The sequence below is a fragment of the Macaca nemestrina genome, chromosome 9 (genome assembly GCF_043159975.1).
Source record: "Macaca nemestrina isolate mMacNem1 chromosome 9, mMacNem.hap1, whole genome shotgun sequence".
NCBI lineage: Eukaryota > Metazoa > Chordata > Mammalia > Primates > Cercopithecidae > Macaca > Macaca nemestrina.
Genome location: NC_092133.1, coordinates 82,896,641 through 82,915,862, shown reverse-complemented (window position 1 = coordinate 82,915,862; position 19,222 = coordinate 82,896,641). Strand labels below are relative to the sequence as shown.

Below are 19,222 nucleotides of genomic sequence, written 5' to 3'. Positions count from 1 at the left end.
ATTCTTTTGGTTGCAAGTGACAGAAACCCAATTTAAACAAGGTCAAGAATAAAGGGAAGGCCAGGTGCAGTGGCTCATGCCTGTAATCCCAGCACTTTGGGAAGCTGAGGTGGGTGGATCACTTGAGGTCAGGAGTTCGAGATTAGCCTGGCCAACATGGTGAAACCCCGTCCCTACTAAAAATACAAAAATAAGCTAGGTGTGGTGGTGCATGGCTGTAATCCCAGCTACTTGGGAGGCTGAGGCAGGAGTATTGCTTGAACCCAGGAGGTGGAGGAGGTTGCACTGAGCCGAGATGGCGCCACTGTACTCCAGCCTGGGCGACAGAGTGAGACTCTGTCTCAAAAATGAAAAAAAAAAAAAGAATAAAGGGGAAATCGAGCAAACCAAGGAAAAGGTAAGTGTGGAGCCTTGGGAATGACAAGATCCAGGAGCCATCACACTGGCAGAACACGCCATCTCTCTCATTTCAATTCTTTGCTTCCCAGTGCCTGTTGGCTTCATTCTGTCCTAGAGTAAACAGACTTTCTTCACACGAGAGGGAACAGAGGGCCTGTTGGACTCATTCTTCCAGCTCAACCACAAGTAAGAGAAGAGAGTCTCTCTCCAAGATCTGGTTTTAACAGTCTCAGGGAAGAAGAATTCTGATTGCTCTGGCTTGGTTCACAAACCCACTTGTTGAACCAATCACTGCACCTAAAGGGGCAGGGTCTGTATCAGAAGAAAGGATAGAAGCACACACAGATGGCCGTTCATCCAACCTGTGAAGCAGGTGGGCTTGGGTGGCTGTGGGACATCCACGTGAGGCAGTGAGGCAAAATCTGGACACATGAGCCTGAGGCTCAGAGGACAGCACTGAACTGAAGACATTCTGTCTGATGGCTCAGAAAGTTGCTGATTGCCTTGACAAAGTTAATGGCAGGATTTATTCCACAAGCTCAGTAGGTAGATTAACCCATGATCTTTATTCTCAGATAACCCTTCATATATGTGTTAATAGAGGCTTAACTAGAATCAGATAGTGAAGTTCATAGTTATAAAATAAATTGTTTTTACAAGAAAGTAGGCCAGGCACAGTGGCTCATGCCTATAATCCCGGCACTTTGGGAGGCCGAGGTGGGCAGATCATTTGAGGTCAGGAGTTTGAGACCAGCCTGGCCAACATGGCGAAATCCTGTCTTTACTAAAAATACAAAAATTAGCCAGGCATGGTGATGCACACCTGTAATTCCGAATACTCAGGAGGCTGAGGCACGAGAATCACTTGAACCCAGAAGGCGGAAGTTGCAGTGAGCTGAGATTGCACCACTGCACTCTAGCCTGGGTGACAGAGTAAGACTCTGTTTCAAAAAAAAATTTTTAATAAAATAATTAAAAATAAATAACTTTTTTCTAAAAAAAAGAATATCGGCCGGGTGCAGTGGCTCACTCCTGTAATCCCAGCACTCTGGGAGGCCAAGGCAGGTAGATTACTTGAGATCAGGAGTCGAGACCAGCGTGGCCAACATGGTGAAACCTGTCTCTGCTAAAAATAAAAAAATTAGCTGGTGTGGTGGCAGGCACCTGTAGTCCCAGCTACTCAGGAAGTTGAGGCAGGAGAATCGCTTGAATGTGGGAGGTGGAGGTTGCAGTGAGCCAAGATTGCACCACTGCACTCCAGCTTGGAAGACAGTGAGACTTTGTCTCACCAAAAAAAAAAAAAAAAAAAGTCAAAAGAAAAAAGTAAACTCCATGACAGCCGAAGTTTTTGTCTGCTGTACTCACTGTCATGTTGTCAGTGTCCAAAGCAGTGCCTGTTCGTGTCACTAGTAGATGCTCAATAAATATTTGTTGAAAGAATGAATGAATGAGCAAATAAACAAACAATATTTATTCTGTCCACAAATCCTTAGGAGGGCAGAAATTACATACAAGTTAATTATACCAAATTCTGATTTTTGCTTCATATTTCTGGGCTGTTAGTAATTTTTTTTTTTTTTTTTTTTTTTTGAGACAAAGTCTTGCTCTGTCACTCAGGCTGGAGTGTAGTGGTGTGATCTCAGCTCACAGCAACCTCTGCCTCCTGTGTTCAAGCAATTCTCCTGCCTCAGCCTCCCAAGTAGCTGGGATTACAGGTGCCTGCCACCACGCCCAGCTATTCTTTTTGTATTTTTAGTAAAGACTGGGTTTCACCATGTTGGCCAGGCTGGTCTCGAACTCCTGACCACAGGTGATCCACCCACCTTGGTCTCCTAAAGTGCTGAGATTACAGGCATGAGCCACTGTGCCTAGCCACTATTTGTATATTATTTATTCTTGCTGCTGGTTTTTCCAGTGGATTTTTCCTGTATGGGTAAGGGGAAAGAGTTAAGAAAAGGGAGCAGGAATGAGGGCTTTGGGTCCCCACTCTATTGGTGATAATAACAACTGACATTTGTATTACAATTTTCTTCCAAAAGTTACTACATTTGCTTCTCAAAATATCCCTGTGAAGCAGATGCCATTACCTTCATTTTTAGATAGATAAACAAGCTTAGAGAGACTCTCCCAATACCACTCAAGTGGTATTAAGTCAGCCTCCATCTAAACCCTAGTCTTATCATGCCAAAGTCCATGTTTATTCCATGGCACCTGGCTCCCTCCCTCGCTGGTTGTGTAGGCTGAGAAAGCCACTTCCCCTTTCTGGGCCTCAGTTCCTGCATCTGGAAAAATGCCTAGGTGATCTCCTAGATTCCTTTAAATTCTATGAGTCTAGCAGCCTTTTCTTCTCCATCATCTATTTTTAAAATTGTTATAGCTTTAAGAAGTACTAAAATGATGAGATGTGATTTCTGTTTGTAATTGCACAGCTCTTTCAAAGTCTGATTCAGGTGCTAAAAATCAAATACGGTATGTACAACTTCCCTTTACTTTTCAGTAATTCCTAGAAACAGAATACCTTGAAAAAGAATGAGTTTGATTTTGTTAAACATAGTACCCTCAGAAGGGTCTTCATTATTAAAAAGAAAAAAAAATTCTATGAGAGGATTTTACTCTGAACTTATTTGAAAACAAATGATGTAAGAGGAAATATGGCAACTTTTCTAGAAATGAAGCCATTTAGAGTAGAATAGAAATAAATTAATTGGAAATATTTGACCACCAAGTAGCTAAGCAAACAAACCTTTATGAAAATATAATGTGAGACGAGGTCTTCATTTATTATTTGCCTGGTAATTCCCTTTGTATGCAGAACATTCATGTTATTCACATATCCTTGTCGGCTTAAACATGGTGATTACACTGCTATTGAGCATCAGGGCAAGTAAGTTGTGTTTCTTCCCACAGAATGTTTTGTTTTGTCTCCAACTTCTATTTGTGCCCATATAGAAGTAAGCTACTTCTGATGTGACGTGAAAAACTTTACACAGAAAAATCTGTATTTGCACATCCTTTGGGGGGCTTTTATTTTTGCTAAAAAGTAGAATTCACACAGGAGAAAAAAAAACATGCAAAATATTTTTGTGCACACTTTTAACAGGCTACATTCCACTTCTGAAATCTTACCCAAAACAAAACAAAAAGTCCCAAAGCCAGAATACTGAGTTAAAAAGTTAACATTATAAAAGCTAGGTTCCTAACACAAACACTGCAGATATAAGCTGCAGATATGTCACTCCATTGCAAAAAGTTGTGTTTATCTTTTTTTTTTTTTTTTTTTTTTTTTTTTTTGAGACGGAGTTTCACTCTTGTTGCCCAGGCTGGAGTGCAATGGCATGATCTCGGCTTACTGCAACCTCCACCTCCAGGATTCAGGAGATTCTCCTGCCTCAGCCTCCCAAGTAGCTGGGACTACAGGCACCCGCCACCACACCCGGCTAATTTTGTGTATCTTTAGTAGAGATAGGGTTTCACCATATTGGCCAGGCTGGTTTCAAACACCTGACCTCAGGTGATCCACCTGCCTCAGCCTCCCAAAGTGCTGGGATAACAGGCGTGAGCCACGGCACCTGGCCTATAAATGTTAAATTAATGTCAACAATGAGGAGACAAGAACTGTAGCTCCAAAGTGTGCTCCCCACCATGGATTATGAAAAATTTTGTTTGGTGTTGTAGGACATCCACAATGTAAACTTGAGCTAGACACAGCCTTATTCCTGACACTACACCAGACTCACAGACACTGAGTGAACCACACTCAAAACTACCTTCTTTTCCTGCTACATTTTAAGTGTTGGGTTTTTTTTTCTTTTTTTTCTTTTTTTTTTTAAATTTTTTGCTAGTTTTGTTTTTTTTTTTTTTTTTTTTTGGCAAATAAGAGTCCCTCAGAATCTATACTTGCTCTGAAATGTAGAAAAATTGATTCAATAAAGGACTGTGGTAAAACTATCCTTTAAGATATTTCACTTTTCTTCTTAATGATCATATGCTTTTTAATGATCGTATGTGTGTGTGTGCGTGTGTGTGTAAAACCTTTAAAAAGAGATTTTGGAAACTGAATTCTAGGGAACGTTTTTTTTCTTTCTTTCTTTCCTCAAGACCAGTCCCTGACAATTGAATAGATAGTTTTAGTTTTCGGAGAAAACGACTTAGGGCCTGTCAGTACAGTCAGCAACCTCCTTGTCCTGGCCTATTTGAACTTTCCAAAAATAACAGAATGCTCCAAGGTATTTGTCTGCAACTCCTGACAAATCTCCAGGCAGTCCCAGCAGATTTTACTCTGCCTGCTGCTGTGTATTCACCTTCTCGCAGATCCAAAGGTAGGAAGGGCCCTGTGGCAGGAGCACATCCATGTCCCTCCCTGGTGCTCCCTGGGGGAGATTGGTGGCTTCCTACTTGGAAAAAAATAGGGGCTTCCTGCAGCTAGGGACACAGCTAGCTGCTTCCTTCTCCCTAATGGAGAGGAGACACTCAGGTAAGATGGCAGTCCCCTGGAAGTCTCAGTCCTTAGAAGAAAAGAGTTCTAATACATTCCCATAAAATATTTCAAACGTGCAAAGAGAAAAATCCAAAACAGGAGTAAGAGCAGAATAGAGTGAGTTGGAAGACAGCCTAAATAGCGTGCTCAAGTGAGAAACACTCATGCAAACTGCCTGCATCAATGCCATGTTTTCGATGAGCATATTATCAGGGCTTCCTAAAGACGAAAGTGACTACACTATTTCCAACCACAGAATCTAAACTGCCTTATTTATCACCAAACAGCTTTAAGATGCTTACCTAACTCAAACTATCACTAGTATCATAAAGTAGTTTGAAGGCCCCTCTACTTCAATAAATACTTAAATAATAGCTAGATCAACTCAGCTCATACATTTTCAAAATATTGGCCAAAACAGCAAATGCATATATATCAGTGCATCTGTTCCTTCCAGCAGCTAACACAGTTGTACAAACTCAGTGTGCTGCATTTTAAGGAACATTTGAAATGGATGGTGCAGACCTGAAGGTGGGAGGTCCTGCCTCCTCGTGTGTTCTTACTGAGGGTGGCAGAAAGTAAGTTTTCTCTTCCCCACCCAGAGTTTGGGCATGTGAGCCTATTCTGCCATCCTGTTTCAGACACTGTCTCTCTGTCTCTCTTCTTTTCCACAGGCCACCAAGCCTATTTGAGATGGAGGGTACTGGGGGAGACATCGTAAGTGAGCAGTCACAGGTTGGGGTGAAATTCATGCACACGACTGGACACTCATACTAACGAACCCTTAAAGCTAAACAAAGGCCAAAGACAACCCAGAGCCTTTAAAAAATCTCTCACATACCACAGAGCAAAACTGGAAAAACCCAATTCTACTTTCCCATCACAATTCAAAAAGGAGCTAAGCCTTCTGGGGACATTGGATGTTTCAGACTGCGAGAGGGTGGCTGACAGGGCCATCTTTTCTCAGCTGTCTGCAACCTGAGCCAGAGCCCTTCCTGGAGCCCTGGCAATTGCCCAGTGGCTCCCAGAAGACATCTCTTTGGACGTCCGGGCTCCCATTAGAATGTTTCAAGTTTGTTCAAGGTCTGAAGTCTGATGCGCAGAGGTAGCTCCATGACGCTAGTAATGGAATAACACTTCCTTTTTTGGTGAGGAAAGCCCAATGGGTCTTAGCTAACAAGCTCTCAGCTATGACTCTAAAAATACCCTGCAGCGAGTGCTGTTTGGCACTTCAATTTGTTTGCCAGGGGAGCGCTTAAGAACTCCACAGAATGCTTCAGATTCTCCACAGCTGCTCTGAGCTCTGTCCTCCTCTGGTGACCGCAGGAAGTGTATCGCTTTGGGAAAGCTGCTTGTTGCTTTTCACTTTTGAGTTCTTGGAATTCTGCTCTAAATGTCTGAAGCACAATTCCAGTCTTAGATTAATAACTAGCTTGGTTTTGAGTCTTCATTTGGCTCCTAGTCTGAACTATGCAAATACACGATTTGTGTACAGAAGAAAAAACCTAAAATTATACTTCCAAAGGGCTCAGTTGCTTCCTCTCTCTCCCTGTTCCCCTCAGAAGAAACATCAGCCTCCCGAATCCTTTGTTGCCAGCAGCAGGAGCAGCTCTGGGCCTCATCAGCACAGGCGGCCTCAGCCGCCTACAAGTTGATGGTGTGTGCGTGCTTCTTGCACAGGGGTCTGTCCTTCTTGGAGTAGAACGGCTGCCCCTCCAGATTCACATGGCAGACCTGGAACAGAGAACAGACCTGCGTGAGACCCATGTGGCGGGGGACATGAGCAGATTTCAATCGCTCTTCTAAGAAAAAGCCCTGGCCAGGTGCGGTGGCTCAGTCCTGTAATCCCAGCACTTTGGGAGGCCAAGGCGGGCAGATCACTTGAGGTCAGGAGTCCGAGACCAGCCTGGCCAACATGGCGAAACTCCATCTCTACTAAATACAAAATATAAAAATTAGCCAGGGGCACGTTGGCATGTGCCTGTAATCCCAGCTACTCGGGAAGGTTGAGGCAGAAGAATCTCTTGAACCTGGGAGAGAGAGGTTGCAGTGAGCTGTGATTGTGCCACTGCACTCCAGCCTGGGCAACAGAGTAAGACTCTGTCTAAAACAAAGAAAGAAAGAAAGAAAAAGCCTTGCCCCATGCATTGCAGAGAAAAGGCAACAGCCTATTTCTCCCATTATGAATTCTTAACGACAGAAGCAGAGTACATGGGTTGGACTATGTAAAAACTAAGATTCCTGAAGAACACAGAATAAAATCAAATGAAATTAATTAAATTTAATGGAATAGAGAAAATACACACTATGAAGCTGACCAGTTCATGCTATCCAAAATGTATAAAGAGTCAATGCAAGTTCACAAGTCAATATACCACAGAGAGGATTCACATCTAAAGAAAATAGTAAACTAACAAACACATCAGAGAAGATTGTACTCACTAATAATTAAAGAAAAAGCAAATTAAAACTGCCCTGATGCCAGGCGCAGTAGCTCATGCCTATAATCCCTATGCTTTGGGAGGCTGAGGCAGGAGGATTTTTTGAGGCCAGGTGTTTGAGACCAGCCTGGGCAACACAGTGAGCCTCTGTCTCTACCAAAAAAAAAAAAAAGATTAGTTAAAAAAAAAATTATAAGAAAAACTGCCCTGAGATAGCACTAGACACCTATTAATCTAGCAAGACAAATAAAACAACAAAACCTCAATGGCTTGTCACCTTTAACCTAACATGCCTTTAGCCAAAAAGCTTAAAAAAAAACCCACAAAGTATTCAATCAAAAATCAGCAATGCCAAAAAGGAACAAGGCCTACTGGTGGACTGCTGGAGACACACGAGTGAGCTCAGTGTTCCATAGGGAATCTGGCCATGTTGAACAAGAACCACTGAGATGTGCCTACCCTATAACCCAGTAATGCCACGCTAGAGAATTTATCCTGCAGAACCAACTCTGCAGAACAAGAAAGCAACCTGTGCTCAACTAGAAACTGAAAACTACTAAAATTTCTCTCAATAGGGAGATGATTCAGTAAATTTTCAAGGTGTATTTTTCCAATGGAATGCCACCATTTAAAAAGATAGATATGGGCCAGGCACGGTGGCTCATGCCTGTAATCCCAGCACTTTGGGAGGCAAGGCAGGAGGACCACAAGATCAGGAGTTTGAGATCAGCATGACCAACATGGTGAAACCTCATCTCTACTAAAAATACAAAATTAGCCGGGTGTGGTGGTGTGCGCCGGTAATCCCAGCTACTCAGGAGGCTGAGGCAGGAGAATCGCTTGAACCTGGGAGTCCGAGGTTGCAGTGAGCCAAGATTGTACCACTGTACCCCAGTCTGGATGACAGAGTGAGACGCTGTCTCAAAAAAAAAAAAAAAAAAAGATATGGAAAAGTATGCAGAGAAATATACAAAAAACAAAAGAGATGAAATTCTTTTTTGTTTTGTTGTTTTTTTTTTTTGAGATGGAGTCTTACTCTGTCACCCAGGCTGGAGTGCAATGGTGTGATCTCGGCTCACTGCAACCTCCACATCCCAGGTTCAAGCAATTCTCCTGCCTCAGCCTCCCTAGTAGCTGGGATTACAGGCACCCACCACCACATCCAGCTTTTTTTTTTTTTTTTTTTTTTTTTGGTAATTTAGTAGAGACAGGGTTTCACCATGTTGGCCAGGCTGGTCTCGAGCTCCTGACCTCAAGCAATCCACCTGCCTCGGCCTCCCGAAGTGCTGGGATTACAGGCGTAAGCCACCGTGCCCAGCCCAAGAGAAGAAATTCTATATCCCCATGATGACAACATAGAGTATAGTCTGAGGAAGAGAACTAATATTTGTGGGGGCTACCATGGATCAAGCAGGATGCCAAACACTATATACAGCAGCTCATTTAATTCTCATGAAAACCTTACAAGGTAGGTATGCCTTTCTCCCACTTCACAAATGAAAAAACTGGAGCTCAGAGGGCGCCTATGTCTTGCTTAAGTCGCAGACCTAGTAAGTTGTAGGGCTGGGAATCTCTATCCAGGTCTATAAGACTCCAGTTCTATGCTAATTTTTCCCCTACCCCATAACAGAAAGGGGCTGTGTTTACTTGAAATTTTTCTGGGTTCATGGGTTTGTATGGAGGTAGCCCTCTGAGTTTGTCAGACTACTAGTATGTAAGCTAGGCCCTGGGTTGGCAATATGCCAGTATGTCAGAGTCTGCCAGGAAGTCACATTGGCTGGCATGGGTCCCAGCCTAGGAGAGGGCAGTGAAGATCCCTGCTGGGGGGCAGAATTGGGAGCCATCTCCAGGACACCGACATCAGGAGGAGTGCAGGTGGAGTCCACACATACAGGTATCCCCCCAGGAAACAGAAATCACCCTCCAGAGTTGAGCTTGGGGCAATGTGCATGTATCCAGTCCAAGAGAGTTGGAAAGGAAAAGGGCACCACGCTGGCCCCATGTGCAAGGCTCTGATGGTCCAGTTGGGGACATTATACCTAGGATCACACAGGGCTTCCAGTGGGTCCTGGGAGCTAATGAGCTGCAAAAGTGTTTGAAAACATCCCAGGTGGATGCAGTGATGCTGAGTATAACCAGGCTCATGTGGAGGCCTCAAGCTGCTGGTGACAATTTAAAGACTAATGCAAAAAGATGGACACCCAAGATCTAACTGGTGAGAATGGGCTTTAAGGAAGACAGAAAGGCAGCTCTGGAGTGAGTCAGCCTGTCAATGACTGCAGCTGTGGCTGGGAGACCCTACCTGGTCTGGGACAATGCTGGTTGCTTGTGAGAACTTCGGGATGAGTCAGGCTGGAGAGAAGGTGTCCAGGGACTGAAGACCAATAAATGAGAAAGGGACAGAACCTCAAATATGGCTCATAGGTGAGATGGGGCTGAGGGTGGGAACCCTCATAGGGAGTTGTGCCCAGTGTCTTCTTGATGCAAGGTGCTTCATGGTGGAGGAGGCCTTCTGCCCACCCAGCATAGGGGACAACAGGGATGGTCTAACCCCCAGGCTCTGTGGCTGGGTGACATCAGGGCCTAGCTATAAAGGGGTGGTGACCATGAACAGTGCTGACCGCAGGTCCCAGCAGAGTTAGGGTAATAAACTAGGCCAGCTGCAGCAGCCCCTAGGACTGCCTACAAAAGTTATACCACTGCCCATCCGCTCCTGATACCCACACCAGTAGGGAAGGGCAAGACTTAGAGCAAAAGAGGGATTGGTAAGACATTTTTCCTCCACTAAGGTCAGACCCGGCCGGGCGCAGTGGCTCAAGCCTGTAATCCCAGCACTTTGGGAGGCCGAGACGGGTGGATCACGAGGTCAGGAGATCAAGACCATCCTGGCTAACACGGTGAAACCCTGCCTCTACTAAAAAAAAATACAAAAAACTAGCCGGGCGAGGTGGCGGGCACCTGTAGTCCCAGCTACTCGGGAGGCTGAGGCAGGAGAACGGCGTGAACCTGGGAGGTGGAGCTTGCAGTGAGCTGAGATCGCGCCACTGCACTCCAGCCTGGGCAACAGAGCGAGACTCCGTCTCAAAAAAAAAAAAAAAAGTCAGACCCTTTCCATTGGAACTCAAGTGTCAGTGCCAGACAGAAGCTTAACTTTCACCCTGACTCACACTGCACTTCTCAGGCTCCCAGCCTTCACTTTATATGCTTTGGACTTGAGGGGTACTGTCCTGTTCTACTTTTGAATTGCTCACATCTGTTGCTTTGTTCGCCTTTCAAGATTCTAGATTCCGTCAAGGTAGAGACTTGTTCTGGGACACTCTTGTATTCCCCAAATGCCAGGAATATTTGGTAAACTGAGTTAGTCTAAAAATGTGCTATCTGAGATCTCACTGGTGAGAAAACAGCACATCAGCTGGGAGAGCTACTCCAGATCTTTCTCTTACTAAGTTTTTGGAAGTTACAGGAAAATACATGCTCATCAAAAGTGATTTGGAAATATGAAGTGACAGAAAGAGGACAAAAAAAAAAAAAAAAAAATCCCTCATGTCCCTCAAAGTTTTCCAATCAAAAGATTTCTTCCCAATGTTAAAACTACGTTCCAGCTGGGTGCAGTGGCTCACGCCTGTAATCCCAGCACTTTGGGAGGCTGAGATGGGTGGCTCATAAGACCAGCCTGGCCAAGATGGTGAAACCCCATCTCTACTAAAAATACAAAAATTAGTCAGGCCTGGTGGCGGGCGCCTGTAATCCCAGCTACTCAGGAGGCTGAGGCAGAGAATTGCTTGAACCTGGGAGGTGGAGGTAGCAGTGAGCTGAGATCGTGCCACTGCACTCCAGCCTGAGCGACAGAGCAAGACTCTGTCTCACAAAAAAAAAAAAAAAAAAAAAAAAAAAAAAAAAAAAAAACAACCATGTTCCACTTCACTATATGTTGACAGGGCAGTGAGTACCATGCAGGCTGGTTTGGAGGGAGACCTAACGATCTCCATGCTGCTCCTCCAAAGGGCAGTGCTATGGGCCTCTCACAGGCTGGACTTCACTCTCTGGAACTTATTTGTAATATCAGCCTGAGCCACCCCAAGCTTTACGGCTTCTTCTGGTCTCTCTCTTGGACTTTTGCTGTTGTGACTCAGCTGAAATTGCGAGGCTTGCAGGAGCAGACCCACACTCACCTTTGCCACAATTCCCTCTGCATGTGACACAGACCTCTCATCAGCCCGCCCGTGGAAAACAGGCCTTCTGTGCCACTGTCTTCCTGGACCTTCCCCAGGTCTCTTGGATCCTTCCAGAAGTTGGGTAACCAGATGTGCAGGCAGTGCCTCAGGACTAGACAAGTCATGGCTTGAATGTAAGGTTCAGAGAGCCCTGTGCTGTGCCTGACACAGGGGAGCTATAACTCTGCAGGGGACAACCCCAAAGCCAGTATATTTACACCATTGTCTCTTTTTGGAGGGGATGTATTTAAAACACCCTAAAAGATAACTAGAGAATCTGTTCAAAGAGCTGGAAAATCAGAGTGTTAAGGGGTTGAACTGTATTCCACAAAATTCACATGCCAGAAGGCAGAGTTAGGAGTGAGCCAAGATAGTGCCATTGTACCCCAGCCTGGGCAACAACAGTGAAACTCCGTCTCAAAAAAAAAAAAAGCGGAGCTTGCAGTGAGTGGAGATCACGCCACTGCACTCCAGCCTGGGCGACAGAGCAAGACTCCGTCTCAAAAAAAAAAAAATTAAAAAAAAAAGAGCAGAACCACACAGAGACAGACACACTCAGAGGAGAATGTCATGTCATGTGAAGACACACACACAGAGGGGAGACAGCCTTGTGATAATGGAGGCAGGGATTGGAGTTACACAGCTGCAAGCCAAGAAATGCCAAGGATTGCTGGCAACCACTAGAAGCTCGGAGAGAGAGTATGGCCTCCTGTCAGCACCTTGATTTAGGACTTCTGGCCTCCTGAACTGTGAAAGTGTTCATTTCTGTTGTTTGAGCCATCAGTTTGCAGTAATTTGTCAAGGCAGCCCTAGCAAACCAACACACAGAGTGAATACAGTGCATCCCACAGATGGCAGGGTATGGAAGCAAAGTGTAGAACCGAAAGCATATGTCCGTAAACTTGATGACTAGGGTCATCCTATGTCATAAGTCTATAAAAATTATTCAAGTAAAAACTGTACAGGTATTTCATACATTTCCAAAATTTACCTTGAGAAACTCTGGTTAAAAAAAATAGTAGGGGTGTCTTAATTTTCCCAAATCAGCCAGGCGCGGTGGCTCACACCTGTATTCCCACAACTTTGGGAGGCTGAGGCGGGTGGATCACCTGAGGTCAGGAGTTTGAGACCAGCCTGGCCAACATGGTGAAATCCCCTCTCTACTAAAAATACACAAAATTAGCCAGGCATGGTGGTGTGTGCCTGTAGTCCCAGCTACTCGGGAGGCTGAGGCAGAAGAATTGCTTGAACCCGGAGGCAGAGGTTGCAGTGAGCCGAGATCGCTCTACTGCACTCCAGCCTGGGCAACAGGAGCAGAAACTCCATTGCAAAAAAATATATATATATATCAAATCAAGATTAGTCAATGACAGATTGACATTAGGGGGCTTTCTCAGGGATGACTGTTTCCTACCTCTCTCTCAGAGTCTAAATGCCTGTAGGCACACCATCACGTGCCCACCCCAACCCAAAACCTTCAGAAGGAAAATGCCAGTCTCATACTAAAAGTGACACAGCTGTTCAGCAGAAATAAGTAGCACACAATTAATAGTTAATCCAGGGCTTATCTCCTGGCAGCTATATATCAAGAAAGGACCACTTAGGAAAATAAAATGATACTCAGTCTTGCTTTCCAAAGGTTCTACCAAGAGAAACCCTGTCTCAGCTTTTCATAGGATTAGTCAGCTCCAATCTAGTGTTTGGGGTAACAATTTGGAGGGGAAAACCCTCAAGTCACTCCATCATATCTGAAGTGACATATAACCATGGGAAGTCAACTGCCCCTCTCAAAGCCAAGCATCATCTGCTGCTCTTGCCCACTGACAACACTGCTGGTGAGACAAGCCGCTGGTTTGCCAAACCCTGGGACACTCTGTTGTCTTTAACGAAACGGAAAGTAACAAAGCCACACTGGCTTATAAATAATTATTAGGAATGAAACTTTGTTCGACTGTGATGTATCGAGGCATCATGGTGTTTGCCAGCTTTTAAAAATGATCAGGATGTCAGAAAGCTAGCATGGCAAGGGATGTAGAGGGTGGTCATCTGGTTCCCACTTCCTCCCTCCTGCCTCTTCTCAGAAAGCCAGAGCCCCAAGCTAGAGACATACTGCGCAAATGAAGCAGGTGTCATGCCAGGTGTGGCCCAGGGCTTCAATGAACTTGTCGCCGGCCTCCACGGGGAAATCGCAGCCGTGACACTTGGTGCTGAACAGATTGATGTAGTCTGAAATGAAAAGCAGAGTGAAGACCACGCACCCAGTAGGGCAGTGGGGACCCAAAGCCAAGACAACCCCCAAATCAGTGGGCAGGGGCAGGGGGTGAAATCTAATTGGTTGTTTGTAATCTCACAGATGAAATACTCAGTTACATGACTGATAGTTTTCCATTTTCCAATCATTGCACTGATGTTCAGACCCAGGCTTAGACACCATCTCATGCTAGTTTGATTTGCAAACACTTTCTGGAACTGTCATTAACATTCTGCAGGGAGATTGTCTCCTCTGCTTCTGTCACCTCTAATAGACCAAACAGATCAAGCCCCAAAGAGAAAACAATCCACGTTTCCAAACGGCTATGCTTACTTTGGAAGAATGAGGGTCCAACGTATTTAAGAGTTATGGAATGTTCTTTGCTTGGCCATTCTTCTGTCATGGGGCATTTGTGTTGACAACAAGTTTTTACTACTATAAAGAATATTTTAACTATTTTATTGGGGCATGTCCTCCTCCTCCTTCCCTACCCCCAACCAAGGAGATAATGCTATTAAGTATTATTTATATGATGCTTTGCAATTTACCAAGCATTTTCACATGGATGATGTTATTTACAAGTATCTCAATGTCAGGGACTACATCTTAGCTTTCTTTGCACTCCCAGCACAATGACTGACACACAGTCAATATCCAAAACATACATAGGGAATGAACGCATTAACCAATTAATCAGTTAATCAGTGAATGAGTCTGATCACAAAATCCCTCAGAGATTGAACTATTATTATCTTTTTGTTTTGTTTTGTGTATGAGAAAATTGAGACTCAAAGAGGTGAAGGGCCCAGCCAGCATCCCACAGCTGAGGCACAGTGGGTCAGGTTCTGTGCTCCTTCACCAGGGCAGCTGTCCTCTCTGGCCCAAAGGGGCTACAGTTCTACCACACTGGCTGTAGAACATCTCTAGATTATTCTAGAAAAGCTCCATCCCATTTACAAAGCCTTCATCCCTCCTGAGAGGTGTACGCATTCCTCCACAACTCTTCTACAGTTGGCTTCTTCTTAAGTGATTTCCTGTTCTTCTTGTGGACAGTATGTCCATTCATTGTCTTAGACCACGTCTTACTGAGTGCCAGTGTGCCATGGGGGTTACAAAATTGGACTCTGAATAAAGGAAGAGCTAAGTTCAAATCCCAACTCTACTAAGAAACATTCAAACCTGGGGTAAGTCACCTAACTTCTCAAGGTCTCAACTTACTTATCTATATAATGGGAATAATTATTGTACTGAACTCTTGGGGTTTTGAGTGGATTAAATAAGATAATGTAAGTGAAGTATTTGGCACAAGCACTCAAAAATGTTGGCTCTTATTTTGAAAGTCTTCGTAACTGAAGCAAGGAGGGAAGGGAACCATGATTTGAGTGCCGTTGTGCCTCTTGTTTAATCCTCATGACATCTCTGTGAAGAGATAATATTCTCTATTTATTTATTTATTTATTTTTGTGATGGAGTCTTGCTCTGTCACCAGGTTGGAGTGCAGTGGCATGATCTTGGCTCATTGCAACCTCCACCACCCGGGTTCAAGCAATTCTCCTGCCTCAGCCTCCCGAGTAGCTGGGAGGACAGGCATGTGCCACCACACCCAGCTAATTTTTTTCTGTATTTTTAGTAGAAACGGGGCTTCACCACTATGGCCAGGATGGTCTCGATCTCTTGACCTTGTGATCCGCCCGCCTTGGCCTACCAAAGTGCTGGGATTACAGGTGTGAGCCACCGTGCCCAGCCTATTTCTTTATTTTTTGAAAGCAGACTCTCACTCTGTCACCTAGGCTGGAGTACAGTGGCACAATCTCAGCTCGCTGCAACCTCTGCCTCCCAGGTTCAAGCAATTCTCCTGCCTCAGCCTCCCAAGTAGCTGGGATTACAGGCAGGTGCTACCACGCCTAGCTAATTTTTGTATTTTCAATAGAGACGGGGTTTCACCATATTGGCCAGGCTGGTCTTGAACTCCTGACCTCAAGTGATCCACCCACCTTGGCCTCCCAAAGTGCTGGGATTACAGGCATGAGCCACTGCGCCTGGCCTAGTATTCCCATTTTAAAGGGGAGGAAACTGACTGAAGAGGTTCCATCACATAAGTCATAAGGAGCAGCCCCAGTCCTGATGGACTCCAATGTTCATCCTATTTCCATGGTTTTACGCTGTCTCCAGCTACTTATCGGCCTGCCATTGAGCTTTGATCAGTTACACTTATCTCTTGCATATGTTTTCCAATATACAGCTTCCCCTTTTGTGCCTAATTGTAGCTTGTCATGCAAATGCTCTTATGTATCCCAGTCCATCAATCCTCTCTGATGGAACACTTAATTTCTTTAGTAGGCAGAAATGCATTGCCTTGCCAGAGCTAAGAAAACATCGTACGGCCGGGCACGGTGGCTCACGCCTGTAATCCCAGCACTTTGGGAGGCTGAGGCGGGCGGATCACGAGGTCAGGAGATCGAGACCATCCTGGCTAACATGGTGAAACCCCGTCTCTACTAAAAATACAAAAAATTAGCCGGGCGTGGTGGCGGGCGCCTGTAGTCCCAGCTACTCGGGAGGCTGAGGCAGGAGAATGGCGTGAACCCAGGAGGCGGAGCTTGCAGTGAGCCGAGATCCAGCCACTGCACTCCAGTCTGGGCGACAGAGCAAGACTCCGTCTCAAAAAAAAAAAAAAAAGAAAACATCGTTCTGCTTCCTTTAGAAAGTTAACAGCACAGGTTGCAGTTCACTCTGTGCTCTGCAGGAACTTACTACTATGTGGTATGGGCTGACTTGTCTCCACCTGAGAACTAGTCCTTCACCCCACTTACGACTTCTTTCTTATCACTCCCAGGTGGTCTCATGGTGCCCTGGACTTTCTCTTACACCTCCATGTCTCTGTGTAAACCAGGCCCTGGGCTTAGAAAACCATCCCCACTTTCTGTACCTGAGAGAATCTCTGCAATCTTTTGTGCTAGACTGTACTTCAGGGAAGTCTTCATCCCCTGCCTACCCCAACCAAGAGTGATGAGATGGCCTTGCTGAAGGCTTTCTCTGGGCTTCCCTCCTCCATTTATCCATGTATCCTATCCATTCATTCATCATCTCCTTTTTTTTTTTTTTTTTTTTTTAGATAAAGTCTTGCTCCGTCACCCAGGATGGAATGCAATGATGTGGTCACAGTTCACTGCAACCTCAACTTCCTGGGCTCAAACTATGCTCCCACCTCAGGTTCCTGAGCAGCTGGGACCACAGGTGTGCACCACCACGGTCAGCTACTTTAATTTTTTTTTCTTCCAGAAACGGGGTTTCCCTATATTGTCCAAGCTGGTCTTAAACCCCTGGGCTCAAGGGGTCCTCCTGCCTTGGCCTCCTAAAGTACTATGATTACAGGCGTGAGCCACCAAGCCGGGCTGTGTTCCATATTTAAATAAATATAAAAATTAAATTAAATGGTTCAAACAACCTAATTAAATAGTGATTCCTTCTCTTACTGGCTTTTCACATATTAAGCTATTAAAGTGGCTTGAATTGGCCAGGTGCGGTGGCTCATGCCTATAATCCCAGCACTATGGGAGGCCGAGGTGGGTAGATCACGATCAAGACCAGCCTGGCCAAGATGGTGAAACCCTGTCTCTACTAATAATACAAAAATTGGCCAGGCTTGGTGGCAGGAACCTGTAATGCCAGCTATTTGGGAGGCTGAGGCAGAGAACTGCTTGAACCCGGAAGGCGGAGGTGGCAGTGAGTCAAGATCGCGCCACTATACTCCAACCTGAGCAACACAGCGAGACTCTGTCTCCAAAAAAAAAAAAAAAAAAAAAAGGCTCGAATTTACTTCTGGAATGCCTTGTCTTGCCCACTGATTAATTTTTCTGTTTTAAATTCGATTCCGTATTATTTGGAGAATTGTCACTTTGTTTTAAAATTTGGTAGCACGGGTCTGATCCTAATATATATATATTTTTAAGTTGGCATTTTTCTTCACTTGTTTCTACAAAAGGAGAACGTTGCTGGTACCGAACAAAGTCTGTGCATGGGCATTTTCCACAAGGAGCATAATCTAGCTCCTCATTTATTTATTCCTTCCTTTATTTCTCTCTTTAAGTCTTTTTTTTTTTTTTTTTTTTTTTGAGACGGAGTCTCGCTCTGTCGCCCAGGCTGGAGTGCAGTGGCGCGATCTCAGCTCACTGCAAGCTCCGCCTCCCGGGTTCACGCCATTCTCCTGCCTCAGCCTCCCGAGTAGCTGGGACTACAGGCGCTGCCACCACGCCCGGCTAGTTTTTTGTATTTTTAGTAGAGACGGGGTTTCACCGTGTTAGCCAGGATGGTCTCGATCTCCTGACCTCGTGATCCGCCCACCTCGGCCTCCCAAAGTGCTGGGATTACAGGCGTGAGCCACGGCGCCCGGCCCTCTTTAAGTCTTTCTAATTTTCTTTGACTCTCTTTTGTCCCAAGCTGAATTACTACCCTCGCATTTAATGGATTTTATTGCTATTGTAAAAGGATTTGCATCCATCAAATTGCGGGTGCTCTGTGTTGAAAAGGGGCTTAGTACTCTTCTAGAGCAATGATTCCCAAACGTCAGAAGCACATGGAGGGTTTGTTGAAACACAGGGTGCCAGGCTCCCCTCTAGAGTTTCTAATTCACCAGATCTGGGGTGGGGCCTGAAGATCTGCATTTCTTTTTTTTTTTTTTTTTTTTTTTTTTTTTTTTGAGACAGAGTCTCGCTTTGTCGCCCAGGCTGGAGTGCAGTGGCAGGATCTCAGCTCACTGCAAGCTCCGCCTCCCGGGTTTACGCCATTCTCCTGCCTCAGCCTCCCGAGTAGCTGGGACTACAGGCGCCCACCACCTCGCCCGGCTAGTTTTTTTTTTTGTATTTTTAGTAGAGACGGGGTTTCACCATATTAGCCAGGATGGTCTCGATCTCCTGACCTCGTGATCCGCCCGTCTCGGCCTCCCAAAGTGCTGGGATTACAGGCTTAAGCCACCGCGCCCGGCCGAAGATCTGCACTTCTAACAAGTTCTCAGGTGATGTTGCTGCTGGTGCTGGGACCACACTTCGAGAAACACTTCTGATTCCCACACCTAACTGAAACACCTGGGTAGGGTGGGGCACCCTATGAAATGCTGCTTCTGTGGGTCTGAGGTAGGTCTGAAAAAATCTATTTTCTCTCTAGTTTGTTAAGTTCCCTAGGTGACCGTGATGCCAGGTTTGGGAACTGCTCAGGTGCAGGTTCATCTGTGAAGGGCTGACCCTCCTACCTCTCTTCCTTATATGCAGTTGTCAGCTTATCTTTGCAGCCAGCTGAAGCATTTTTCAGCCTAGACCCTATCATTCTGGCTCAATATGCAGATTTGACAGGACTCCCTTCTGTGTCTTCTTCCAAATTGTTGATTAAAATGACGAGACATAAAAATGAAGTTTCACTTCATACCCATTAGGATAACTACTAT

At 45.2% G+C, this 19,222-nt stretch overlaps 1 protein-coding gene across 3 annotated transcripts in view; it reads right to left on the bottom strand.

The window, feature by feature from the left end:
* Positions 1–3,396: 3,396 nt before the first annotated feature.
* The window catches only part of LOC105495980 (LIM domain binding 3), a 69,866-nt gene continuing 54,040 nt past the window's right edge, over positions 3,397–19,222 (bottom strand). For all 3 annotated transcript variants that reach the window (XM_011765990.3, XM_071069845.1, XM_011765991.3), the window contains 2 exons: positions 13,642–13,757; positions 3,397–6,610 (listed from right to left, as the gene is read on the bottom strand). In XM_011765990.3, coding sequence (XP_011764292.2) covers positions 6,521–6,610; positions 13,642–13,757 — 206 coding nt within the window. In that variant the 3' untranslated portion in view covers positions 3,397–6,520. The remainder of the gene's footprint in view (positions 6,611–13,641; positions 13,758–19,222) is intronic.